This window comes from Diadema setosum, chromosome 13 (assembly GCF_964275005.1).
Source record: "Diadema setosum chromosome 13, eeDiaSeto1, whole genome shotgun sequence".
NCBI classification, from domain to species: domain Eukaryota; kingdom Metazoa; phylum Echinodermata; class Echinoidea; order Diadematoida; family Diadematidae; genus Diadema; species Diadema setosum.
In genome coordinates, this window is record NC_092697.1 from 16,702,646 (window position 1) to 16,726,915 (window position 24,270).

Below are 24,270 nucleotides of genomic sequence, written 5' to 3' on the forward strand. Positions count from 1 at the left end.
AAGACATCATTTGTTTTTACAATGATCACTCCTCATTGTTCCTGATTTCCTCAAAAAGATATCAACATGTTGTGGCCCCATACTGTATATTCACAATTATATATGAATACTTCACAACTGCACTGAACATTCACCTTCTATCCCTCCCCAAAAGTATATCAATATCTTTTTGCAAAGTTAGCAGAAAAAATATAGTTATTTTCATTTTTAAAACAATGGATGAGTGATCCAATTATGTAATATAATGCCAGACATACATGTACACTCACATACATCATACACTCGTGTTCATAAAAATACTGATCATACAGCTGGCAAAATCCATTCACACCTACCAGCACAACAACGCAGCAGATGGGAAGAACCATTGAAACTCAATCAATCTTCTTCTTTTTTCTACACTTTTGTGATCACATTCTTGCTCTGATGTGACTATATCATGATCAAAAGCCAGAATCTCATCAGTTTGAGATCACCTACTGCTAGGATATTGACATTGCCTGCAAAAAGATCACTTCAATTTTTAAATCCTATTGTGTTTTCAGCAACCCTGCCTTGGTCTTATGTTACAGCATGTCATCCAAACCCTCCATACTGGTATGACTCTATCGAATCCGTAAGGGACGGACTCAAAACATGCAAACACACTCCTGATGATTGATTTAGGTGTGCACACTACAGACAAAAACTTTGCAGAGAAGTCTGATTTCCGAGATGATCACTTTGATGTTTGTAACTGAGGTACAAAGCCTTTTCCTTGCTCTTCATTTCATAACATGGTGAAAGAGTCAAATTATCTTCAGGGGATTAAAGGCATAATTTACCATTTGCAGGTGAAACAAAAACCCAACATTAGTGCTTTAAAATAGATCTAAAATGTGAGTTAGGGATAGAAACAACCACTGTAAAACTTTGAATCCGTATAATCGATGTTAAGTATTGTTAATTACACAAAATGTGAACAATAGTTATAATAAGAATGCTTCCAGACTAAACCGTATACAGTTATGGTTTATTGAGAAGCATGCTGATATCTCCACATATTTTAGGCTTTATTGCAAAAATTTTATATGGTAGGATGTTTTGTGATACAACAGACCTACACATATGCATCAAATGTGATATCTTGAACATTTTTGAAATCACTGCTCCCAAAGGTAAACTGGACCTTTAAAACATCTCCTGCTGTGTTGCCTTATTCATAGATCACTGTCAGAGAATATTCTGGAAACTATCATTCAGTGACCGGGAATTACATATATACATAACCCTCCTAATCCCTATCTATCCTTAATGCCTTTAATAATGTGCGACTGCACATAACGACAGTTAAAGAAAGTTGTCTTTATATACAGTTGTACTTCACAGTCAAGTTTTGGATGGAACATGTCTATCATTGATTACATAGTTTGGCAGCCAACAGTCAGGTGTGTTTGCAACATGTGAGGTAACAATATGATTCCAATATCATTAAAATTAACTGCATACATGGAAAGAGTTTTATAAAGTCAGTTTTGCTGTTTCTCACACAATGCAGAAATTGCACCCCTGAAAACTTTTAGCTTCATGTAATATTTTGTTGTATACTGTCACAGTTTATATAACAACTACAGTAAGTTCAAGTACTGCAGGACTCGACCTATCAGCATTTGTGCAAAAAGAGACCAAAATTTGTTCCATACTGTATGACACTTTACGTTTTGGGTAAGAATTGCACAAGGCTTATATCAAATGCAAAATCACACAACAAATGAACCTATTTATGTACATAATTGGATGAAACCTACAAATTGAATGTACTTTTTTTTTTTTTTTAGTGATACATTTATCTATAATCGTAATCACATCAAATATGAATAAAGTACATTAGGGATTATTTTTGTGTAGAATCCACCCACAATTTCTGCTCATAAGACTGATGCTACAGCAAGCCACACGTGGCAAGGGATTTTCTCCACCCACTGATATATATGCAAGCCTTGTTGTGGAGTCTGCAGTGATCAAAGGGCATATCACACACTGAAGATTGATTACGTTTGAAAGGTGTATGCTGAGCTTTGTGTTGACTGCATTCTCTCTGCCAACAATGAGACTTGTTCTCCGGACAGTATTACACCTAATAGACACACAGACTACCACCTACTGGTTAATTCCTTCACAAGAGGTTCTGTCACTGTATTTTTTAAGGGAGGGGGTTAGTATATTATAGCTCGTTGAGGACTTTCACCCCTGCTATGTTCGCCGAGAAAGGAGAGCAATGACCCCAATGGGTCCTCGAGTGAAACATGCTCATTCTATTGTGGCTGCACGCATCATTTGCTGTAATGAAGTGAACACAAAAGGATGCAGAGGCAAGCTTGGAGCTATAGGCCTTTTCTCCTTGGCATGATTAATTGTGGCTGTTATAAATAGAGGCATCTCTATCTCTGTGGATACGCTTGGACAAAATGATCAATACCAACACTGACCATAGACTTTAAGGGCAATCACATTCTCTAGGGACATGAAAAGAATTAATGTCATCATTTGTAAATCACCTATATAGGCCCTACTATACAGTACCTACCAATGTACACAACAAGGTCTTGGACACTATCACTTCAAAAGAAGTTTCCATTTTATTTCCACGGGTCTATAGGGCCCTATACCTCTCACTTCTCATTTCATTTCATTTAATTTATTTCCACTTTTATAATTGGTTTACAAACTTTGCATTAAAAAACAAACAGACAAACAAACAAACAAAAATACATGGTGTCAAATATGATAGTGGCGGAATCATGAGAAGCACTAAGTAGGCTTACTGAAAATGATCCCTAAACAAATTATGTAAATATGTGTAATCATTTATAATCATTTGCAATTGAATTGAAACAAACATAAATAAAAAATGCAATAAGATTCACAACTTGATATCAATAAAAAAAAAATGTCTACTCATCAACCCAACACAATGATTATGAGCCTGTTAAATGATTCTAGATATCAAAGCATATCAATGCAGATAGTTTATGTGTCATCATAATCCTCAAAAAGGAAGAAATATGTTGTGCAAACTTTCAAATCTCAGTACATCAACTCTGAAACAAATTTTCTCTGAACGATGGATACGATAACACAGAGCTTATTAAAAACCTGTAACACAAACAAACCAAAAATATCACACCCTCTTGTTCATAGAGTCTGACATGATTATTACATTATATTTTCCATGCTTCAAGTTGTATACAGGATGGCACTTACAGTATCTAGCTAGATACCGTACCTATACTTTTACTGGTTCTCATTCCTAAACTTTCTAACTCTTTATCTACAGGCACACACAAAAGTTTCTAAATTGTACAGCAAAAAAATAAAACAAAAACAAAACAAGACAAAACAAGAAAACAAACAACAACATCAACATCAACAACACCAACACAAAATTAATCTTTAGCTTCTCTTTTGAGATAGAAAGTAGAGGGAAAGAATTCACAGAGGTCTGAGAAGCCGATGGAATAGTGTCAGTGAATCAGGAAGGAAACTGCAGGTGCATGGCGCTTCACCTTCACACGCGGCTCTCCGCGAAGACGGGCTGTTGTTCGTTGACCTACCCAGCTGCCTTTCATAGACCAATTATCTCGCTCATTGGCGGCTTTTCCTTAATTGAATGCATTCAGCTATACCTGTCCTGTCTATTGAGAGCCAAACTGCCTCATTACATCCATCCATTCACTCTCTTTTCATGAGCACCGATATCAGAGAGGCATCTTAAAGTTCTCAGAAGTCATTCCGAAGAGGAAATTGTTTCCATTGAATATTCAGAGACATTACTGCAGTATAGATTTGTAAGAATTTCAAAGACCACAAACCGAATGGAAAATGGTGATCGTTTGAAATGTAGGTTAGTCATACATATATTAAGGCATCCTAATGACACCTTGAAAATAATCACCCGGTAAAGTGACTACGGCTCTGCGGAATCTTTTCCTCATATTTGCTGTGTGAGATTAAATCTGCATATTAACTGTCTGCACATTGAAACGAATTCTCACTGTCTTACAAAATGAATAAAAACAGCTAATCCTTAGGTACATAGAGGATGAAAAATTTCTCTTGAAAAAACAAAACAACAACACTGAAATAAGTAGTAACAGCATTTTGACCAAGAAACAAATGAGAAGCGCCCTCATATCACGCCCTCATATCAAGTGCTATTCGAAAAAATATCTAAGAATCAGAGCTCTACTGCAAGCATTGCAATGTACAGGTAACACGTTTCAATCCTGATCACAACTTCTTTGTCCATGCACATGCTGAAACTCCATAACAATGTTAACCCACAAAATATTCCATACGTCTGATAAAGTGGTCTTATACGCTTTCAAATCTAGATTGATTTTTCTCTAATATTTTGTGGTCGACTGCCTGTTGGGTTTCATTGAATTCACAGATTATGCAGATTTTAATGGCAGGGTACAATCTCCTTTACGTACATAATACAGGCTAGGAATACACTTAATACAAATAAAGCCAAGACGTCGCGATGTCGCAGATTTCAAAACATCGTCTGGCACAGGCTTTTCTTGTCCAGCGGGTAAGTTTTAATTGCTTCTTAGCTGGGCCATTGATCACTCATCTGGAGGTTTGCCTATCTAAATCGACACAGGGGATTTGGGACCGTGACATAATGTTCCTCGACTGGGACTCTCATCAGAGCGAGACGAACGCCAAACAAATTGAACAGAAAAGACAGAGCAACACCAACAAATCCGACAAGAAAGGATCAAAAAGGGAGGGGGAAGAAGGAGGAGGAGGGAGGGAGGGGTAGAGGTTGAAGGGAGTATATGACAACTGAGGGGTTATAATCAATTGCCATCGATTCAAAACCCAGGTCCTAAGCAGACGGCGATCAATAAGCTCATCAAAGGGGCGCTCCCCGAACAATGTTGTAGCGAAGCAAGAACCATGGGGTGTCCTGTCATTCATCCAGAACTTCTCGAGTCCTTTCTCAACGAAATGGTTCAGCCTTCCCGAGACACCTCTTGGGCACTCTTCAGACTTGATGGGATGATAAACCATTTTTCCCTGAGTTCTCCTGAAGGTCGACTTGGGATATGGGTAATTAGCGTTCATTCTCTTCTATGACCAATGTGTGATGCATGTTCAAAAAAAAAAGTAATCTAAAAACATGAGAGCATGGTATGTCAATGGGCGCTATGCAAAAGGCACTGAGAGCCAAACAACCGTTACAAAATGAGCATCACACTCAATTGATGCATATTGAGCTTGGTCTAATTTCCTACCACGTGTATTGTACCTATTCTGGTGCATCATCAATCATCATATTTTCCCCTGCCTCTTACAGTCATTAAGTGAGTGACAAAATTGATGAATGTCCACATCACCACTGAGTGTCTGACCAAAATTCATGCCAAAGCTGAAAAAGCACCTATCCCTGGAGATACAATCATATTCCTATTCATGAAATTCCAAATCCAGTCCACAATTTCATACCAGAAAGAAATAGAACAGTTTGGTGAACATGACGTGTGAGTTGCAAATTGCTGTTGGCAGATGGCATTTATTATGAATTTCGGCCAGGCCTGGGGGGTGGGGGGGGGGGGGGACTGGACAAGCATGCGTGCAATTTTACCCAGTGGGGATACAACTTAGGTTGAATTCATAGCTGTACGACACAGGAAATCTTTCACATTTTAAGTAATGTCCCCCCCCCCAAAAAAAAAAAAAAAAGTAATTGAGTACTAAAAGTATGTTTCACATGGATCTGAATATCAAGACAAATTTGCTCTGCAGTAAAATTCAAAACAATAGACATTAGAACCATTCAGATCATTTAGCCCTTTAGGACAAACTTATTTTGCAATACTTCCCATAGACACCTGCCTGGATATACTTGCAACTAGTCTTCAACACTTCAATGATATGGTTATGCTCCACATAGGAGAGTAATAAAGAAGTTGCTGTGCCTTTAAATAGTGAGTATGACCAAGGACTCTTAAAGGGAACGCAAACCCAAAGAGCGATGTGGATTGAGGTGAAAGCAGCAACATTAGTAGAACACATCAGTGAAAGTTTGAGGAAAATCAGACAATCGATGCAAAAGTTATGAATTTTCAAAGTTTTGGTTTTGGAACCGCTGGATGAGGAGACTACTAGAGGTTATGACGTATGAGTGGACAACAATACAAAAAAAAATATATATATAAAGGAAATTCAACAAAAATTCACTTTTCTAGTATTATGAAAGAGCACTTGACTAACCGCTTTCAGAAAGCAGAGGGAATAATTGCTACCCTTACAATATGTCAGCATCAAGTTGATGGAATTAATAGTTTTCATATAAAATTAATTTCTGTGGAATTTTCTTTATATTTTCTTTATATTATATACAAATGACTGAAATATGAAGTGCCAATATGTGTGCCCAACATTTTTCCTTATGTTTTAGCAAAGTACGACTGTATTATGTCAATATTTCATCTACATTAGGTCAAAAATACACTTTCAACAATAAGCATGCATTAACATGCAAAAATAATCATTATCATCTGCAAATTTCAACTTTAGTTATTGAAATAGCAATGATTAAGAAACCCACTTGGCTCACCATATCAAAATCGTTCGTAAAGTCGTGCATAACTTTAAGAACAGCTTTGTGAAACAGGGCCCAGAGTAAACTTATTTTTCAAATGTCCGAGGCGTGCTGTGTGCCTACAATTATGCTGTCTACACAGACAATCATACTCTCAGTGGAAGTTCAACCACCTCTAGCTATTAATTGATCTTCATCTTGAGGATTCAGTCTCCATGGGAAAATCAATCCTCATTCAGTTGTATTTCACTAAAGCACTCAGTGTGTCTTCACCAATGTGTCTCCTTAGACATCCTCACCACTGGCCCATTATTGTGAGGGCTGGTCCAATCCATGAGGACCAATTATCCAATAAGACCGGACCTCCCCAATGACAGGATTTGCTGTCCACCACCAAACTCCTTCATTGTACAGACAGGAGGATCAGCAAAAGTGCTGTACAATCCACAGTCTAACTAGCTTTTGGCTACAAGTCAATTCTGTTCATGTCAGATTCAGACTTGTTCTCTCTCTCACATGTGTGCTGAAATGCATACAAGTTCATGTCCACGATATCATTTTCTTGATGCTTGATTGATTTTAATGCCTTTTTGGTCTTGCTTTTGTGGGGGGTATAGTGCTCACTACAAACACCTATTTCCATACATCAGTACTTTTGCATGTCTCATTATGCCTTCATATCATTGCGGGAAAACTGATTGCACATAGACACTAAAAATCCCAACCTACATTGTAAACTTAATGAAAATGTACATACTGTATAGCTTTCTAAAATTCAATTTTATCTCTCTCCTCTCAAACATCAAAAAAATAAAACACAAAACGAATAATTGATTCTACTTTGAGGTTAGGTATATTACGCCTATTTTGAAGGTGACCCTGACATGTCCCTTTTCATCTGACTTTTTTTCTCTTTCTGATTTTCTCTATTAACCATATTTGCTGTAGAATATTTCAGTCACAGGTATAATGGGAGTACATATGTATATATATCAAATATTCTTGCCTGTAGTATTGACACAAGTTGATTACAAGATAACCCCTTTTCTATTAGTTCAATTCCCACTAAATGTCAATCAGATAGATATGGATCAGTGCACACTGGAAAAAAAAATATTTTGCATTATTATCTAAACTAAATGCAAATATGAAGGTGAAAGGAGGATAAATTTATTCTATATTAGCACTATTGGTATTTCATTCAAAGTCACAGTTAAAATGATCAGGGTGAGCAAATTTGTACTACAGTACAGTTCAAAATAACTCTAAGCCCAATTATATCAAGTCGCAAGAGTTCGCTCGACCAGCTCGCGGGGACTCGTTGGATATCGTGGTGTGGTAATACAGGAAACCGCAGGAAGTAATATACAACACCAGTCAGTTTGTCCTCACTAACCAAACCCACTGCGGACACACATTCTTTCACTCCGTTCCTCATTTGATTTCTCTGTTTGTGCCTCATTCAAGAATTAATTTTTGGTAAATGGGTTACTACAGCCAATCAAGTCGCAGAACCAGCCACACTGTAGTCTCTGTTCAAGAATTGTTACTTACATTTCCACAGCATTCCGTCACACACGTGTGACAACCAATCCTTTTTCACCACGTAATTTTAAATCCATGAAAAATGGACTGAAGTTTTTTTCGCTACATCTATGTAGCGAATGAACTTCGGACACAAATAGTGCAAAATGTGAGATTACAAAAAATGTCTAATGCATAAAAAAGGCCTCATCTTTGATGCACCGTGCCATTTACTATGCGAATATCATACACTGATTCATCTATGAATTTGTTAATTCTTCCATTCATTCATTCATCCAATCATTTCTTGATACCATGTGCAGCATCCTCTTCATCAAATGAAATATAATTTGGATTCTGTGCAGAAATGTTCCTGCTACAAAGGCTCATGGTTTGATGAAGCTATGACAGTGGGTCCAAAGTGATGGAATATCAATATCCTGATGAAAAAAGAAAGGAAAACAAGAATTATGCCTAGAAAACTTGTATTAAGTAGAAAGCCACAATGGAAGACTGAGAGAGAAATGAGAAATACACAGAGAGTAAGATGGGAGATTGTGAGCTGCAATATCTGCTGCCATCCTACCTGCATTGGGCTCAAAGATGGTCTTGAGTTTGTCGAGGGCCTCTGAGAAGTTCCGGACATCTCGCGTCAGCTGGAGGATTTCCTCGTGGTTGACGATCGGCGCCTCCATGCAGTCCGACGTGGAGTTCAGGCTGGTTGACGAGTTGCTCTTTGACAGTCTGTATCCGGCGGTCAGTGGTCCACCACTGGACATAACAGCGATGCTGGCAGGACGGGCGTAACTCTCACTGAGATTGCTCCCCCGCTTTGTCTACAGGGAAGGGGAAGAAATGCACAATTTCATGTGTCATCGTCTGAATGCTGACTCTGTATGTATTTTCAGTTTACTTTACTATCAAAATGTCATAAATGCCTGTAGATCCTATCTCAAAGGGGAATATTAATAGCGCTTAACACATACTCCACTAGTTTCTTTAGCAGCAGCTGACGTATGATATGACCTCATTCATAACAATTCCAAATTACAGAGCACACATCACATCACATGCTTCACACTGATATGAACTCACTGAAGTCACGATCCAAACTCTTCAAGCCAACCAGGCATGCCAAACAGTTAGTTTCAGATCTACAGTATGACATTTCAGGCATATGGACAACATCTATTCATTCATTTGTACGACACATTTATGCCTGCTGTATGTCATATGCTGACTTTTTATAGTCCGGTGCAATGAAACACAAGGAGGCAATACTGTGTACCCATTTTCTGAGTCTGCTTGATACAACATGAGGAATACTCCTACAATGTACAAACAACTTCAATCACATGCTCGGGGTGCCTTTTTTTGCATTCCCATAGAACATCATGTTGGTTCAATCTCTGGCTTTCTTTAAAATTATGTTACTGAGTTCTTGATGAGTAATTGCTTCAATTACTCTCAATAAATGCTAGCTATATTTAAAGTCAAATGTAATATACCTGCACTTTAATATCAATTGATATTCTTTTTTATTGAAACAACATATAAGGTCAAGCTCCTTTAGCGTTTCCTTATTTAGCATAAATTGCAATTTGCAGTCATTCCTACATTTTAGGAAAGCAGCTCTTGATACAGTTGCATCACATCATTTTCTTTTTTCACGACCTCGTGACTATGGAAATAAAAAAGATTCCAGGCATATTAAAGGGAAGATAAACCCCAAGAGCAATGTGGATTGAGTGAAAGCAGCAACATTAGTAGAACACATCAGTGAAAGTTTGAAGAAAATCGGACAATCGATGCAAAAGTTATGAATTTTTAAAGTTTTGGTGTTGGAACCGCTGGACGAGGAGACTACTAGAGGTTATGACGTATGAGTGGACAACGATACCAAGAAAATATAAAGAAAATTCTACAAAAATCCATTTTTCATGAAAATGACAAATTCCATCAACTTGATATTGACATATGTTAGGGGTAGCAATTATTCCCCCTGCTTTCTGAAAGAGGTTGGTCCATTGCTCTTTCATAATTCTAGAAAAGTGAATTTTTGTTGAATTTCCTTTATATTTTCTTTGAATTGTTGTCCACTCATACGTCATATCCTCTAGTAGTCTCCTCATCCAGCGGTTTCAACACCAAAACTTTAAAAATTCATAACTTTTGCATCGATTGTCCGATTTTCCTCAAACTTTCACTGATGTGTTCTACTAATGTTGCTGCTTTCACTTAATCCACATTGCTTTTTGGGTTTACCTTCCCTTTTAATTTGAATGCAAACTTCTGGATTCACAACCTAATGCAGTTAAGTTTGACATACTGCATCCCATGTTGTCTCTTCTGTACAAAGGTAGTTTATGACCGATTAATGGCCCAATTAAAGTTTTCGGCTCACCTTCATACTCCGCGCACGGAGCGTCAGATCCCAGTCGGGGTGTTGACCCCGGGGGGAGGGGAGAGGTCCGAAGGGGGATCCCGGGGAAGTGATGTCTGAGGCATTCAGGGAGCTGGGACTGCACAGCGAGACATCCACTTCCTGCAAAAGAGAAGCAGGGGGGAAGGAAATACATATGCTTTTAATAGAAAAATTACACAAACCAGGATACAAGTGTTGGTGATTTTGGCTGAACAGACTCTGAATAGAGGGTAGAGGTAGAATTGACGAGATTAAACATTACAAATCAATGCATGATTTGATTCTGGCTTCATCAGCTGAAAGGGATTCAGTGATTGTCTGCCCAAGTGTTAAAAGCTATCGATGGGTTGTAGGAAAGAAGTACATTGTATCGTGTGAATATGCTACAAATATAGAGCATGATATCTGTATCAAAACAAAACAACAAATGAGTCAGCTGTATAATCACCAACATGAAAACATCAACAAATACAAGAACCCCATTTACTCCAGTTCTATCCGTTTTGTTTGGTACTTGATTATTTGTGGCAAATTGGAGTCGATTATGGTACATTGTAATTTTAACTTTAAACAGGTAGCCTACAATCATACACGGGAGAATCAAAAGTATTCTTGAGGACATCTATATGGGGCAACCTACACATGTGTATCATGGCAGGTTTGAATAGCAAGTTCACTACAATAATGTACTGCTTGAATATTTGGGGAAGTTAAAGAAGAACACTCGTAATACAATATACCAAGGGTACACAGTGTCACATATATCTGCCTATCAGCTACAAAACTGGACTTCAAATACATCGTGTAGGAGGTGCAGTTACAGCATAGAAACAACAAATTTAAGTGTATGTCCCCTGGAGATCATAATATATTTGATGGTAAAAGAGTAAATGGTACAAGGTGGGACGTCAAATTGATATCTCTAAGGCTTTAGAGGCAGTAATAAAAAAATAAAAAAAGATGCCATGCGACTGCCCAGTTTCCGCTCAGTGTTCCTTGTAGCACTTCATGGAACACTTGCTCGCTGCAACAATAAAATCTAAACTCACTCAAATGACAAGATGACCTTTATAGTGTATTAAAAATGATGGTGTCATACCAACATCACTTTTTGTTCAACAAACTGGCTAGACCATGGACACAGCAGTTAATATTTTTTTTCATCAGCTCACACAGAATTGTTGATTGCAGGTTTGATTCTCGTGACCAAGGTATTGTGCAGTGCTATACATTCAAGAGTATATTAATATGCACTATGTGTGAAAGCACTACACCACATACAAAGACAGGTGGAGGCAGCTAATAATATTTTGACATCTCAAGGAGAGAAGATGAGTCAATGAAGTCAATAAATATGTGATCTATGCAGAATAGTAAATTGATGTTGTATCAATAATCACTTCCCGTGTCGACATGGCAACTGCAGATGCAATAATTGGCTTGAAAAGGTCTCGCTATGATTACTCCTACATGGATTGAAGTGAAAATATAAATATATTTTCACACTCTACCAATATCTGGGAAAAAAAGAAACATAAGAATTAAACCTTTATTATCAAAAGAGTCCTTTTGAGTATCGCAGTAAACTTGTATAATACTCGTCTTTGAAGAATGTTGTTAAAGATTAGCAACATATAGATGCATCACACATACCTGATCTGTAGGCTCAAAGTGATTGATGATTTTGTCAAAACTACTGCTTTAATATAAAGTCAAACGCTCTGACAGAAAAATCCACTGGATGGCCTTCCTCATACAAGAAAAGGGAAGTGCTCTGGCTGACGCATGCTGTATAAATCCCAAGCCAAGTTTCAAAGCACGTCTGGCTGACTGGAGGATAAATCTGCTACTGATATCGCTGTGAAAGGGGACAGCTACATTTGTATCTCTGCCAGCGTGCATGGGTTATATATACACAACTTAAACCGGGCGATATTTCTTGTTTTCTTTGCATTTTGAACTGCATGATCCCTGTTCCTTTTCTTCGGCCCAAAGCGGAAACCAAAGAACCCAATCAAACTGGCTCGGCTGCAGGATGTTTGAACACTTTAAAAATAAAATTTCATTGGCAGGGGGAAGGCATAACTGAAGATCTCTATCAACTGACTCAAAGGCCAGTGAAGCAAACACTTCCCTGTATGATCAATGGGAAGCCAGCACATGGCCTCTACCATGCTTGCTTGTTTTTCCCCCGCTCTCTGGACCTCTCTCTCTCCCTCTGCTTTGAGTGAATCACGATTCAAAGTTCAAATTTAATCCAATGTTCAAGTTGACATAGTTTTGATAGACGGAATAAAATCAAACAAACAGAGAGATCGAAGTAAATAAATCTGACGTAAGATGAGAAACTTTAATGTACCCCCATTTCACAGATATTTTTTTTTCCCTCATCAGGCACTTGTTGGAGGCAAAGTTTTTTGCATCCTGCAACGATCTCATCCTCATCAGATCATCCATCTGACATGTCTGACACTGACCTGATAGTCGTCCAACACAAGTCAGATTCATCAGACTGCAATCTGATACACTTCTGTTGGTGGCTGGAAGCAAAAACGTTTATGGCGAATGTTGGCATGAAGTCTCGATCCTGTAAAGCCATTTTAACTATATATGAGGCAGTAGTCCAAAAGTTATGTTTTATGTTACATTTTGTGTCAGTGTAGGGAAATTTGTTGATCAGTTGCAATAAAAAACAACTTGATGCAAAAATCACAAATTTGAGTCATGGAGTAAAAGCAACTGATCACATCATTTACTTGGAAGTATTACACTATCTGCAGCATGTTTACGGAACACAGTGATTTCAAGTATGATATGCCAGGTATACCTAATGCCCTGAATCAAAGTCACATGTAGTGCCTAGAGTAGATACACTTGTACTACAAGACTATACAGTTATTTTTCAGTGTTTGTTTGCAAGATTTGTGGTGCTTTGGCAAACAAGGAAACCATAAAGGGATTATCAGGCAGCTTACTCAGTCTGTGACTCAAAAGTGCCAAGCTGGAAGAAACTATCAACAAGATTAGACAGTCTCACACCCCACACACCACAAGTGCATCATAGAGGAAATCCTGAAGAAAAGATATATGAAAGCTGGAATCGATAAATTGGCCCTAAAACACAGGATAAGACATGAGCCTAATAGTTGATGTGACCATGACACCTGAAGAGTTACAGTATACCAATATCCAAAATGAAGGAGGATCCAAGGAGCTAATATGAAGATACTTGTGTGTAAAAAATAGCCGCATTCACAAATTGGACTGATTGCTTTTTGCATTGCAATGCAAAAATCATTTTTATTTGGAACCATTCACACATGAACAAATTATCACAGTGTTTGAAAAACAAATGAACAGTGACTGGAACCTATGTGACTCTGAGCATCCAAACTTGAGTTTCTCTTTGCATTCTGTGCACAAATACTCCTGAAGGAAGGCAAATTATCACAATTTAAAAAAAGAAAAAAAATCAAGCTAGATTGATTTTTGCATTGTGATGCAGATCACAATAATTACCGATTTTCTTGTGTCCACACACACAAATTAACAGTTCTTGAATAGCGCTATAGAACTTGAGTCCCAGAAATTCATAAACCTGGGTATGTGTTATTCAGCACTTTACATTCCTATGGGGCTAAAACGATTCCCAATCAGTGACACTGGCTCATAGCTTGTATGTCTAAAGTGTCTCAAGGAATTTCGAAAACAAACTTTCCATTTTACATTCGACTGTGACTGTGTATGTTATTGGAATCCTTACAAAAGGCATGTAAAGATGTGTACCTCTTCAAGAAAAAAAAAATGAATATGATTTCTTGATCTTGCACCTGTCATACAACACATGAAAAAAAAAAAAAAAATCTTGTCCCAAACTGGCAGTAAAAATCCTCTACACTAAAGAAAACAGGCAAAATCTATGATGTCCAAAAATGATGATATCCAGAAATGCAGATATCACATTTCACACCATCAGATTTAATCGAACATGTTTGCATTACCCTAGAACATGCCTTCTTTATTTTTTTTTTCAAAAGAATGTATGAGTCTAGCATTGCACTAATGAAGTAAAATCCTGCCACTTGTGTAATTATTTGAATACATTCTTCATGTCGCAGTAAACATATCTTCCATGAATTCCAAAGGTTTCTTACATCCAATGTTCATGGCTCTTTCTTTTTGTTTCCTCTCCCACAATTGAAACTTCTGACTCATCCCATTTAAGCTGGCAATCAGATCACAATGAAATCAACAGCAGTCCAGAAAGGAGCCGGAGGATTCAATGCCATAAGATCTACAGGTGCAATAGTTTGAATAGGCGTGTCTTCATCAGCCCGAAGTTCAAACTAGCAGGACATTTTGCGGTCTTAGAAAATAGTCCGATACAGCGAATGTGCGTCTTCATCAGCTCGAACAGCCTGCTTCGGGAAATTAGTCCGAAAATTGACGCATGCGCACTTTGCAATATTACTCTGCCTGGTTCGCGGTTCGAAAGTGGATTTCCCCGCTCAAAATCTCCTATATCACCGTATGTACGATTCTACAACCAGGGAAGTGAGCAGTACAGCAAATTCTCCCCAAAGGGATATTAATAACGCTACTCTTTCTTCTGTCCAGTGAGGCATCTTATAACATTATGAAATTAACGAATTGCAATGTTTAAACAAATCCAAAATGCACACAATCTGCAAGAATCTTCAGCTAAGGTATGAATACAGTGGACCAGAAGAAGAAGTTCACCAAAAAAAAAAAATAAATAAATAAAAAAAAAAAAAAAAAAAAAAAAACCCAGCTAGCATGCAAGGCACTGAGTTTTAATAGGGAGGTGAGAGAAATAACCTCCCTGGTTTTAAAGATGACAACAACAGTAGGCCTATAGTACACACATGTGATCCTTGAATACATCGTGCGTGTAATGTACTATACACAATCACTAGCTGCTTGTACATGCGCTTTCCATTGCCAGCTGGCGAACCAGAAGCGTGGAGGGATCGAGAAAATTTCGGGCTGATGGAGACGCACCCAAGATAGCGCGCTATTTCACGAATTAGCGCTCTAGTTGACGAACTAGACCAAGATTTTGGGGGAAATTTTCCCGATCAAATAGCGCGCTATCTGCGTCTTCACTACACAGATAGCGCGCTACTTTGACATCGGACTAGTTTGGTAACCGCAAGATAGCGCGCTATCTTGAAACTTCGGGCTGATGAAGACACGCCTAATGAGTGAAACCCTTAAATGCTATCTAGGGCAAAGCAGAGCTTCCCATATTAGTATTTCACAATTCCAAGTCCTTCAAGACACTGCGAATGCATGCAGGCTTTTGTCAGTCCTTACATGAAGAGCTCATTTGCAAAAGGGGTTAGATCCATTTTTGATGAAAATTTAGTTATTAGCATCACTGCACAGAATTTCATTTGAGTTAGTCGCAGTGAAAATTTCAAATCCAGACAAACATCTGAATAGAAATTATAGCAGAATTAGATTTTGATTTTCTATACACTTGTGTACAAATTCTAACAAACAAACCAGTTTTCTCTAAAGTACTAAAAATGGATCTAGCCCCTTTTGCAAATAAACTCCTCATATGTGAATTTGAGGGCTGAGGATATTACATCAATTCTTGGGCTTTCAACCGCAAATCGCTCGTGGTCATACTGTGTACGTGAGGATCCTCTCAAAGAGCCCGCCGGATTCCCCGACAGATCCAGCGACTGTCGATGTGCGTCCCAACGAGGCCCCGGAAACTCTGACTTTAGAATCACTTCCTGGTTGGCCCTGCGTGACCTACCGTTTGGTTGACTGTTCCCTAGTTCGGGCACCAACGCATTTCAGATCTCTGTCCTCAAATGTATACAAATTCACACTCATACTCATACTCATACTCACACACTCACTGCTCACACAACATTGCATGCAACTTGTAAACACTACGCCTCTTCCGCACACACAGAAGTCTGTCCTTATACACAACTTGTACTCACTTAAAAGGAAATATTATGATGATCAAGTTCTAAACAAACCACTTTTGTCATAATATGTGACTTCCCCTCTGAATCAAGCAAAACCAGAATTAACTAAACTGTACAATCTTCACTCTCCGTCTGTGAGCGTAATTCTATACCATGTTGAAATACACCACTGCACATTCCAAACTTGACATTTTCAAATTATATCTGCCTGTCAGACAGGTATAATTCTTTAAACATCCTGTTATTTAATGATAGCTAAAGGTCACTGCCAGGGCACATTCCTTCATACTGTATGCACACTACCCAAGAAGAATGAATTACGAAAAATGTGCCTTCCGGTGGCTCTCACATAGAACAATCAGACTATAGATTACCAGAATTTTAGCTCAGTCAGCTCAAATTTGCTTATAAATCAAAACATATCAACCAAACAATCTTTCACTCAAAGCAATATGTTCACAGGATCTTTTCATCATCTTCAGTGAATTTTGTCATACCAGACTGATTCGTAATGACAAGGATGTAGTATTGTCTTTTTATACGTCATCGCTGTGTTTGAAAAACACAAGGAGTGACAGTCAGTCTGACAGACATCTTGAAGGTACAATACTGATATTGCTATGCAGTGGGTTGCCAGGACAACCGAGGCCATGGTAACTGGTGCCATAGCAACCAGACAGGACAGAGTCATTATCAGCTCTTATCCCACATCTTGTTCACTTGTCTGTGGTTTAAACATAATTAGAGTGTGGGCTTGTACATCACTTTGGTACACGATTAGGATCTACTCATTGTGAGAATCAATGCTGTGACAAAGAAAATAATAGTAACCAAATGAACATACTGTAAAGCTAGATATTTTTGTGGCATAAAATTTTCGCTAATTTGAGCTGGCAATGGCCTTTTTCGAATCATGGAATTTTTGCGTATTGTCTCTGGCATTCAATGCATGTAGTGTAGACAAAAACTTTCTCATGCATTTAAATTTTGCGAATCTTGGCTCTTGCAAGATTCACAAAGTTAAAATGCATGCAAACATTCCTCCTTTATCAGTAGTATGCTAAAAGCAGTTCAATGCCCTATAGATTACAAACACTTTTATTGTATGACTTAGGCACTACCCACCATTTGGCTTTTTAAAGATATTCCCAATGTTTCATTTGATGCAAATGTTCTCCAATCTGTTGCTTTGTGTCTTTAAGCCATTCAATAGGCACTTTTGTTATGATATACCTAAAATTCATCATTTAAATGTATTCATTGGTGGCTAATCAGGTATTCTATTCCACTTGTATTTTTGGTTCTGTTATAACTGTACCGTCAAACCAAAATTAGACCAGTCAGGTATTGGTTATTGTGATGATGAATAATACATCTGTTGGCCAAAACAACTATTGGATGATGCTGTCAAATTACACTGTTGTACTGACTCTTTAAAACTTTTGTGTAACATGAATTTAACATGGCTACATCTGATTTTATGCAAAACATGACGAGAGAGTGGGAGAGAGAAAAGAGAGATGGGGGGGGGGGGGGGAGGAGGAAGCGAGAAAGACAGACAGATAGGTACATACAGCATATACCACATAGCATAGGCCAATTACACGAAGATACACTTGGCAGTATTTTCTACTGGCACTGACCTCAGTGAGCAGGTGTTGGGTATTAAAGGTCCAGTTTACCTTTGGGAGCAGTGATTTAAAAAAATTTCAAGATATCAAATTTGATGCATATGTGTAGGTCTGTTGTATCACAAAACATCCTACCATATAAGATTTTTGCAATACAGCCTAAAATATAAGGAGATATCAGTATTTTTCTTAATAAACCGTTTACTGTAGACGGTTTAGTCTGGAAATTTTTTTTTATTATAACTGTTGTTCAGATTTTGTGTGTTTAACAATACTTAACATCAATGATACGGATTCAAATTTTTGCAGTGGTTGTTTCTATCCCTAAGTCACATTTTAGAACTATTTTAAAGCACTAATGCTGGGTTTTTGTTTCATCTGCAAATGGTAAATTATGCCTTTAAAGGGAAATTTACCCTTAGGTATGGACTCGGTGAATGAACCAATATATACTGTAAAAGTGCAAACTTTCGCGGTGTTGAAATTTTCGCACATTTCGCGCAACCAGAAGCTAGCGCGAAAATAAGAAGTTATGAATATATTTGTATGCCATATGTTCCAGTAGTTAATGTCTTGATTCTGCAGAATTAAAAACACGCAAAACTCTTCTTACCCGGCCAAGTGCGAAAAATTAGTTGCAAGAAAATATCCACTTTTACAGTAGTGCAGCTGTAGCTATGAAGATACCAATTAAAGTTGAAGGAAAAGTGGATGATCCCTTAAAAGCTTTAGAGTGATGGTAACAAAAGTCCAACTGCTTTGTTTTGTTCTGTTCTATTTCAAAATAGTTACAATCTGAATATAGTCTCGAGTAGAACTGTTAAAAAAGGATCCTAGAATACTCTGTATAACTCCACAGGGTGCAAGAGGAATTGAAATATTGGATGTTAGTGTACAGAGCTGTAGGCATTATTCCCTTCACTGGATATTAAATTCTTCATGAACTCTCAACCAAAAGGAGGTGACTGGCTTTAGAATGGCATGTGCAAAATTTCGGATCAAACCACCCTCTAGGTTTCGCAAAGGAGGATTATAAACATTCCCGAAATAGCTACCTAATTTTTCTCTACATGAAACCGACCAAGATATTTTATGCTCGCCCATATACAAAGGGATCTGATGTCTAGTAGGTTTTGCTATTACTGGACCAGGCAGCGAAAGGTTTTATACACTGTGTGAGTATATAATATTTCATATTGGCTATGAGTGAAAAATTTCATTTGGTCACCCTGTGCTGCCCCATCCCCTTATTTGAACATAACTCTAAAAACAAATTCTGAAACATAAAGCAGCGAAAGGTTGAAAATTATAGTTACAACTGACACAGGGAAATCCTATATAGTTGTGGACATTCATACTGATTATAGGTCCATATTGCATTGTTTATTTTGTTTCGAGGGGCAATAAAACATTTTACAGCACATGTAACTACAAAAATTTTACTTTTGAATTATAATATTTATTTTTTATTTTTTTGCATGTAGACTCAATGAAAAACATGTTTTATGCTGAATGGGTTCTCCCCATGTTCAACTGAATGAAATGAAATGAAAAAAAAAAAGACTTATCCAGATACACATGCAATTGTACATGTGCATATCCATGTATATGTGTATATTTGTATGTAAATCTTCATGCATGTAATACTACATTCACTTGTTGCAAAGATGTGACATTCATTTATATCTGTTTAATCTGTTTAAAGAAGACTACTATTATGTATCACACATATTGCCTCTTGGGGCTGACAGTTCATCATAAACTGTACACACGGCAATAACAGAAATATGTAACTGAGCCACTGAACCATCTACTGACAACACTTTCTGTTTAATATTTCCAATCCACTATCAGTATGATGGTTATTACAAGTGGATGGATCCATGCTAACTGCAACAAATTCATAATACGTCCTACTTGTGTGATAGCACTAGCAGCAAATAACTCAGTAACAATGTTTACATATCAATTCCCAAACTGAAAATAAAAAATGAAGAAGATAGAATACAGTTGTACAATATTGCTACCAGCATATGCTATTCATGCCTTGCTTGTTTTTCAAGGCCTCTCATGCGCAGCTGACAACAATACACTGGGCCTTTTGGACAATGCACTCATTGTACAACGCACACTTATGTGTGCATAGCTGTGGTTGATGGTAGACAATTGAACCTATCGAGAGGATATTATGATAGACAGTTTTGTACCACTGCACAAATCGATCTATCTCTTCTGCTAACAGCCATGGCAGCAACATGTTCAAGACAACAGCATACCTGGAATTCACATAATAACAAAGTTTGCAACCAGTGAGGGGACTAGAAAATACAACTGGTATGCATAGAAAAACTGCAAAAGAAGACCTAAACTCTCCTAAAGCAAAATATGTTTCTCTCAACTCACCTGCCTAGAAAGCTCAGTGATATAACATCCACACAAATTCCTTCAGTCGGAAAGTTTGTTTTCTAAAACCAGCACGAAAACTACTTCTTTCCTCACAAATGTTTAACCAGCCATGACACACTATGGCACTTGTGATACGCAGCTTTCCGGGTGTAAAATGCACACATTCCTGTCTTCCAATGGGAAACTGATCTGAGTGGGCCTCTTCCCCCGAACTGAATGCGACTGCCTCACAGCGCGGGGACACACAACATATATGACGAGTTTGACCCAGCGCTGCCAGAGTTGAGTGGGATCATTTGGGGGAATTGGCTTGGAACACAAAGGGTGGCTCAAGCCTGACTGAACCAGGGAGGTGGGAAGAGTCTCTTCCCACCTCCCTGACTGAACAGAGGTCTTTTGTACCCCTGTAACTCACACCCCCTCCACCAGAACAGCTGAGGTAAACCACCAATGGCATTCAATACTTTATAAAAAGTTGGGAATCCCTTGTTTTTCTCGATCACCTCTTCTTCCTGTATTTTTGTTGTATCTGTTGGAGGGGGGGGGGTGGAGTAGATGGGACTGTTGTGGGTTTTTCTGTGAAATCTTTGTGTTTAGCTGTTCTGTAGTTTTTGTTTGTTTGTTAGAACCTTCACTTGAGCATGCATGGATCCAGCAGTATACCAACCTGACTTGTGTTTGACACAGTTTAACTTGTGTTAATATCAGTGTCATGGGTAGAGCCACTGACATTTGACCTGGCAATACTAACATTCCTTCCTCCAATATCAAATCCTCAAAAGGTTCTCAGAGGACAGTGGAGTCCCATGTTTTCCAGACTGTGTTTTAAAACCTTTATTTTGCTGCTTGAAAGCAGTGTTGAAGATTGTGATGGAATATGATGACTACAGGTAAAGATTTGTGGTTAGGCTTACAATCCACAACTAATCACAGTAATACAACAGGGGGTAAAAACTAATGGACCCTCATATGAGAGTTTTATCTATTCTTTTACACGAAACCAAAGGCTGAATATAAGTGTGGATTAAATGAAAGCAGCATTATTAGAAAACACCAGCAAAAGTTTGAGCAAAATTAGGCAATTGTTCAAAGTTTTGGTGTCATCATTGCTGGAAAAGGAGACTACTGCACAATAGGCCCGTTCACACACAAGGGAAAAAGTGCGATTTAAAAATCGATTTTCTTATCGCGATCAAAATTTCGAAATTTTTTCCAGTGTGGACAGAAAAATCTCACTAATTACCGCGATCCTTATCGCGATCCAACTCGCACTATTAGTGCGATTTTTCAGAATAATCGCGATTATTTTGCCAAGCGTCGTGTGTGTGAGCGCGATCGAGATTCGGAAATCGGTATTTTTAATCCCATCGTTCGTAGCGCGTGCGAAACTCTATTGGGACTGCGGGGTCAGTCTTCGGTCATGCAAGTTTCGCGCATGCGCAATTTGGCCACTGATCGTTCTTTCCTTGCTGCGAAGTGCGATTTTTCCCTGTGTATGAACGGTCGAAAAAAAATCGAAATTTGGATCGCAACTGAAATTTCGATTTTCGTTGTTTGTGAACGGGCCTATTATCATGATGTCACTATGGACAACAATTTAACGAAACTACAAAAAATACATATATTTTTACTTTTCTATCAAATAGAGGAGCACTTGACTTTAACCGTTGATCAAGGACGAGTCCCGTGTATACTCGGGCAGGTGTCTATGGGAAATGCGTGTTGTAGCAAAATCAAACCGTCCTCAACGGGTTAAACGGTCATGCAAAACTCGGGGCCAGGCCCCGTCTATTTGTAAATGGTACCAGGCCCGAGGCCGACTAGGCATGTGACTGGTCATATGACCTTCTGCAGGGGCGACAGCTTGGTAGAGTATCAAAACCAAATTTACTGAGCGAAATGTTTGTTTACTGAGCGAAATATTTGTTTACTGAAATGCATAATTTACCATTTGGAGTTGAAACAAAAACCCAGCATAAGTGCTTTCAAATAGTTCTAAAATGCGAGTTACGGATAGAAACAACCACTGTAAAAAGTTGAATCAGTAAAATCGATGTTAAGTAATGTTACATATACAAAATGTGAATCAATAATTATAATAAACATTTTTCCAGACTAAACCGTCTACAGTTAGGGTTTATTGAGAAAAATCCAGACATCTCCTTTATATTTTAGGTTTTATTGTGAAAATTTTATATGATAGGATACTTTGTGGTACAAGAGACCTACACATATGCATTAAACATCATATCTTGACATTTTTTTCTAAATCACTGTTCCCAAAGGTAAACAGGACCTTTAAAGGGCACTCCCATGACAGAGTAGGGAAAGGCAACGTGAGGCTGGCCTATGTGTAAACAGGGTCCATGAGGAGCGTCGTCGCTTGAGCCGGCCCCGAAGCTCATGTGTAAACGGTCCACAAAGGGGCCTCGGGCCAGCCTTGGGCCTAAGCAGGCCTCAGGTCGCCTTTCATGTGTAACAGCTTCAAGGGGTCTCAGTTCGTCCTCAATGGGTTAATTGCAGGAAATGTAGATTCTTGAGTGCAAAACAGGAAATGAGCTGTTTCGCAGGAAGCTTTTCAACATGTCTTTGGCTTTGATTGTACCAGTATGATGATAGTAATGGCAATGACAATGCTTAATTCGTTTAACAACAGACTACTATTTATCAATTGTCATATAATCACAACTCTTAAAAAAAAAAAAAAAAAAATCATGGTACCAGCTAGTGCCAGTAACTGTGATCACTGAAATATTAATAAAACTGCTGATTCACATACATCATTTTTATGTCAGTGATGAGTATGAAAATAAAGCTAACTGTGTGAGAATAGTTATGAAAATGAAAACAAAGCAAAACACCATGCGATGTCTCGTCTGCATATTGCCATTATGGTGTTTTTTATCTTAGTTCATGGACCTTCTGACCCTTGATCTTGTCAGACTTGACCAATATTCAAATTTGACCATCATCTTTATGTGATGTGGTGTACCTGTGATACAAGTTTTGTGGTCATAGGTCAAAGCTGTGGAAATTTTTTGAGCGTACATAACAATACTATGTGTACGGTGCTTATCGTGAAAAGTTCATTGACAATCTGACCTTTGACCTTGACAGACTTCACCCACTTTTAAACTTGACCAGCATCTTTAGGTTATGTGTATGTACCTGTGGTGTGAGTTTGGTGGTCATAGCTCAAGTCTTTGGAATGTAATTGAGAGTACACCACAATACTGTGAGTACAGCCATTATCAGCACAAGTTCATTGATCTTTTGTCCTTTGACCTTGTTGGCCTGCACCCATATTCAGATTACACCGGCGTTTTAGGTTATATGCCTATGGTGTGAGTTTGGTGGTCATACAACTGTAGCTCAAAGCTGTGGAAAGTTAGAGAGTAACACCAAATTGTTGACAACGCCAACTATGACGGAAAGGTGACGACTGTATCTCACTTCTGCAACGTGGGTGAGACAACCACCACAGTTTTGGCAAGCAAGGCTGGCAACGAGGCAAAACAAGAGCAAATTTATAGGAGGAGTGTTTCCTGCAGCAAAGTGTTTGTGGACTCCTGCCCTCATTGCAATCAATGACACTTTAATCAGACAGGAAACTCATCTTAATTGCTTGAACTCCTTCCCCACGATATTTGGAAATCTCCCCAGACTCTAGTATTTAACGAGCATCTACCAAGTTCCTGTAAATCATGGCTTAATTCT

The 24,270-nt window shown here is 38.2% G+C and overlaps 1 protein-coding gene across 1 annotated transcript in view; it reads right to left on the bottom strand.

Annotated features, from left to right (window-relative positions):
- Positions 1–24,270, bottom strand: part of LOC140236790 (rho GTPase-activating protein 45-like) — a 126,554-nt gene that overhangs the window by 48,189 nt on the left and 54,095 nt on the right. The window contains exons 2-3 of the mRNA XM_072316727.1: positions 10,524–10,664; positions 8,706–8,955 (exon numbers count right to left, since the gene is read on the bottom strand). Of these exons, the coding sequence (XP_072172828.1) occupies positions 8,706–8,955; positions 10,524–10,664 (391 nt within the window). The remainder of the gene's footprint in view (positions 1–8,705; positions 8,956–10,523; positions 10,665–24,270) is intronic.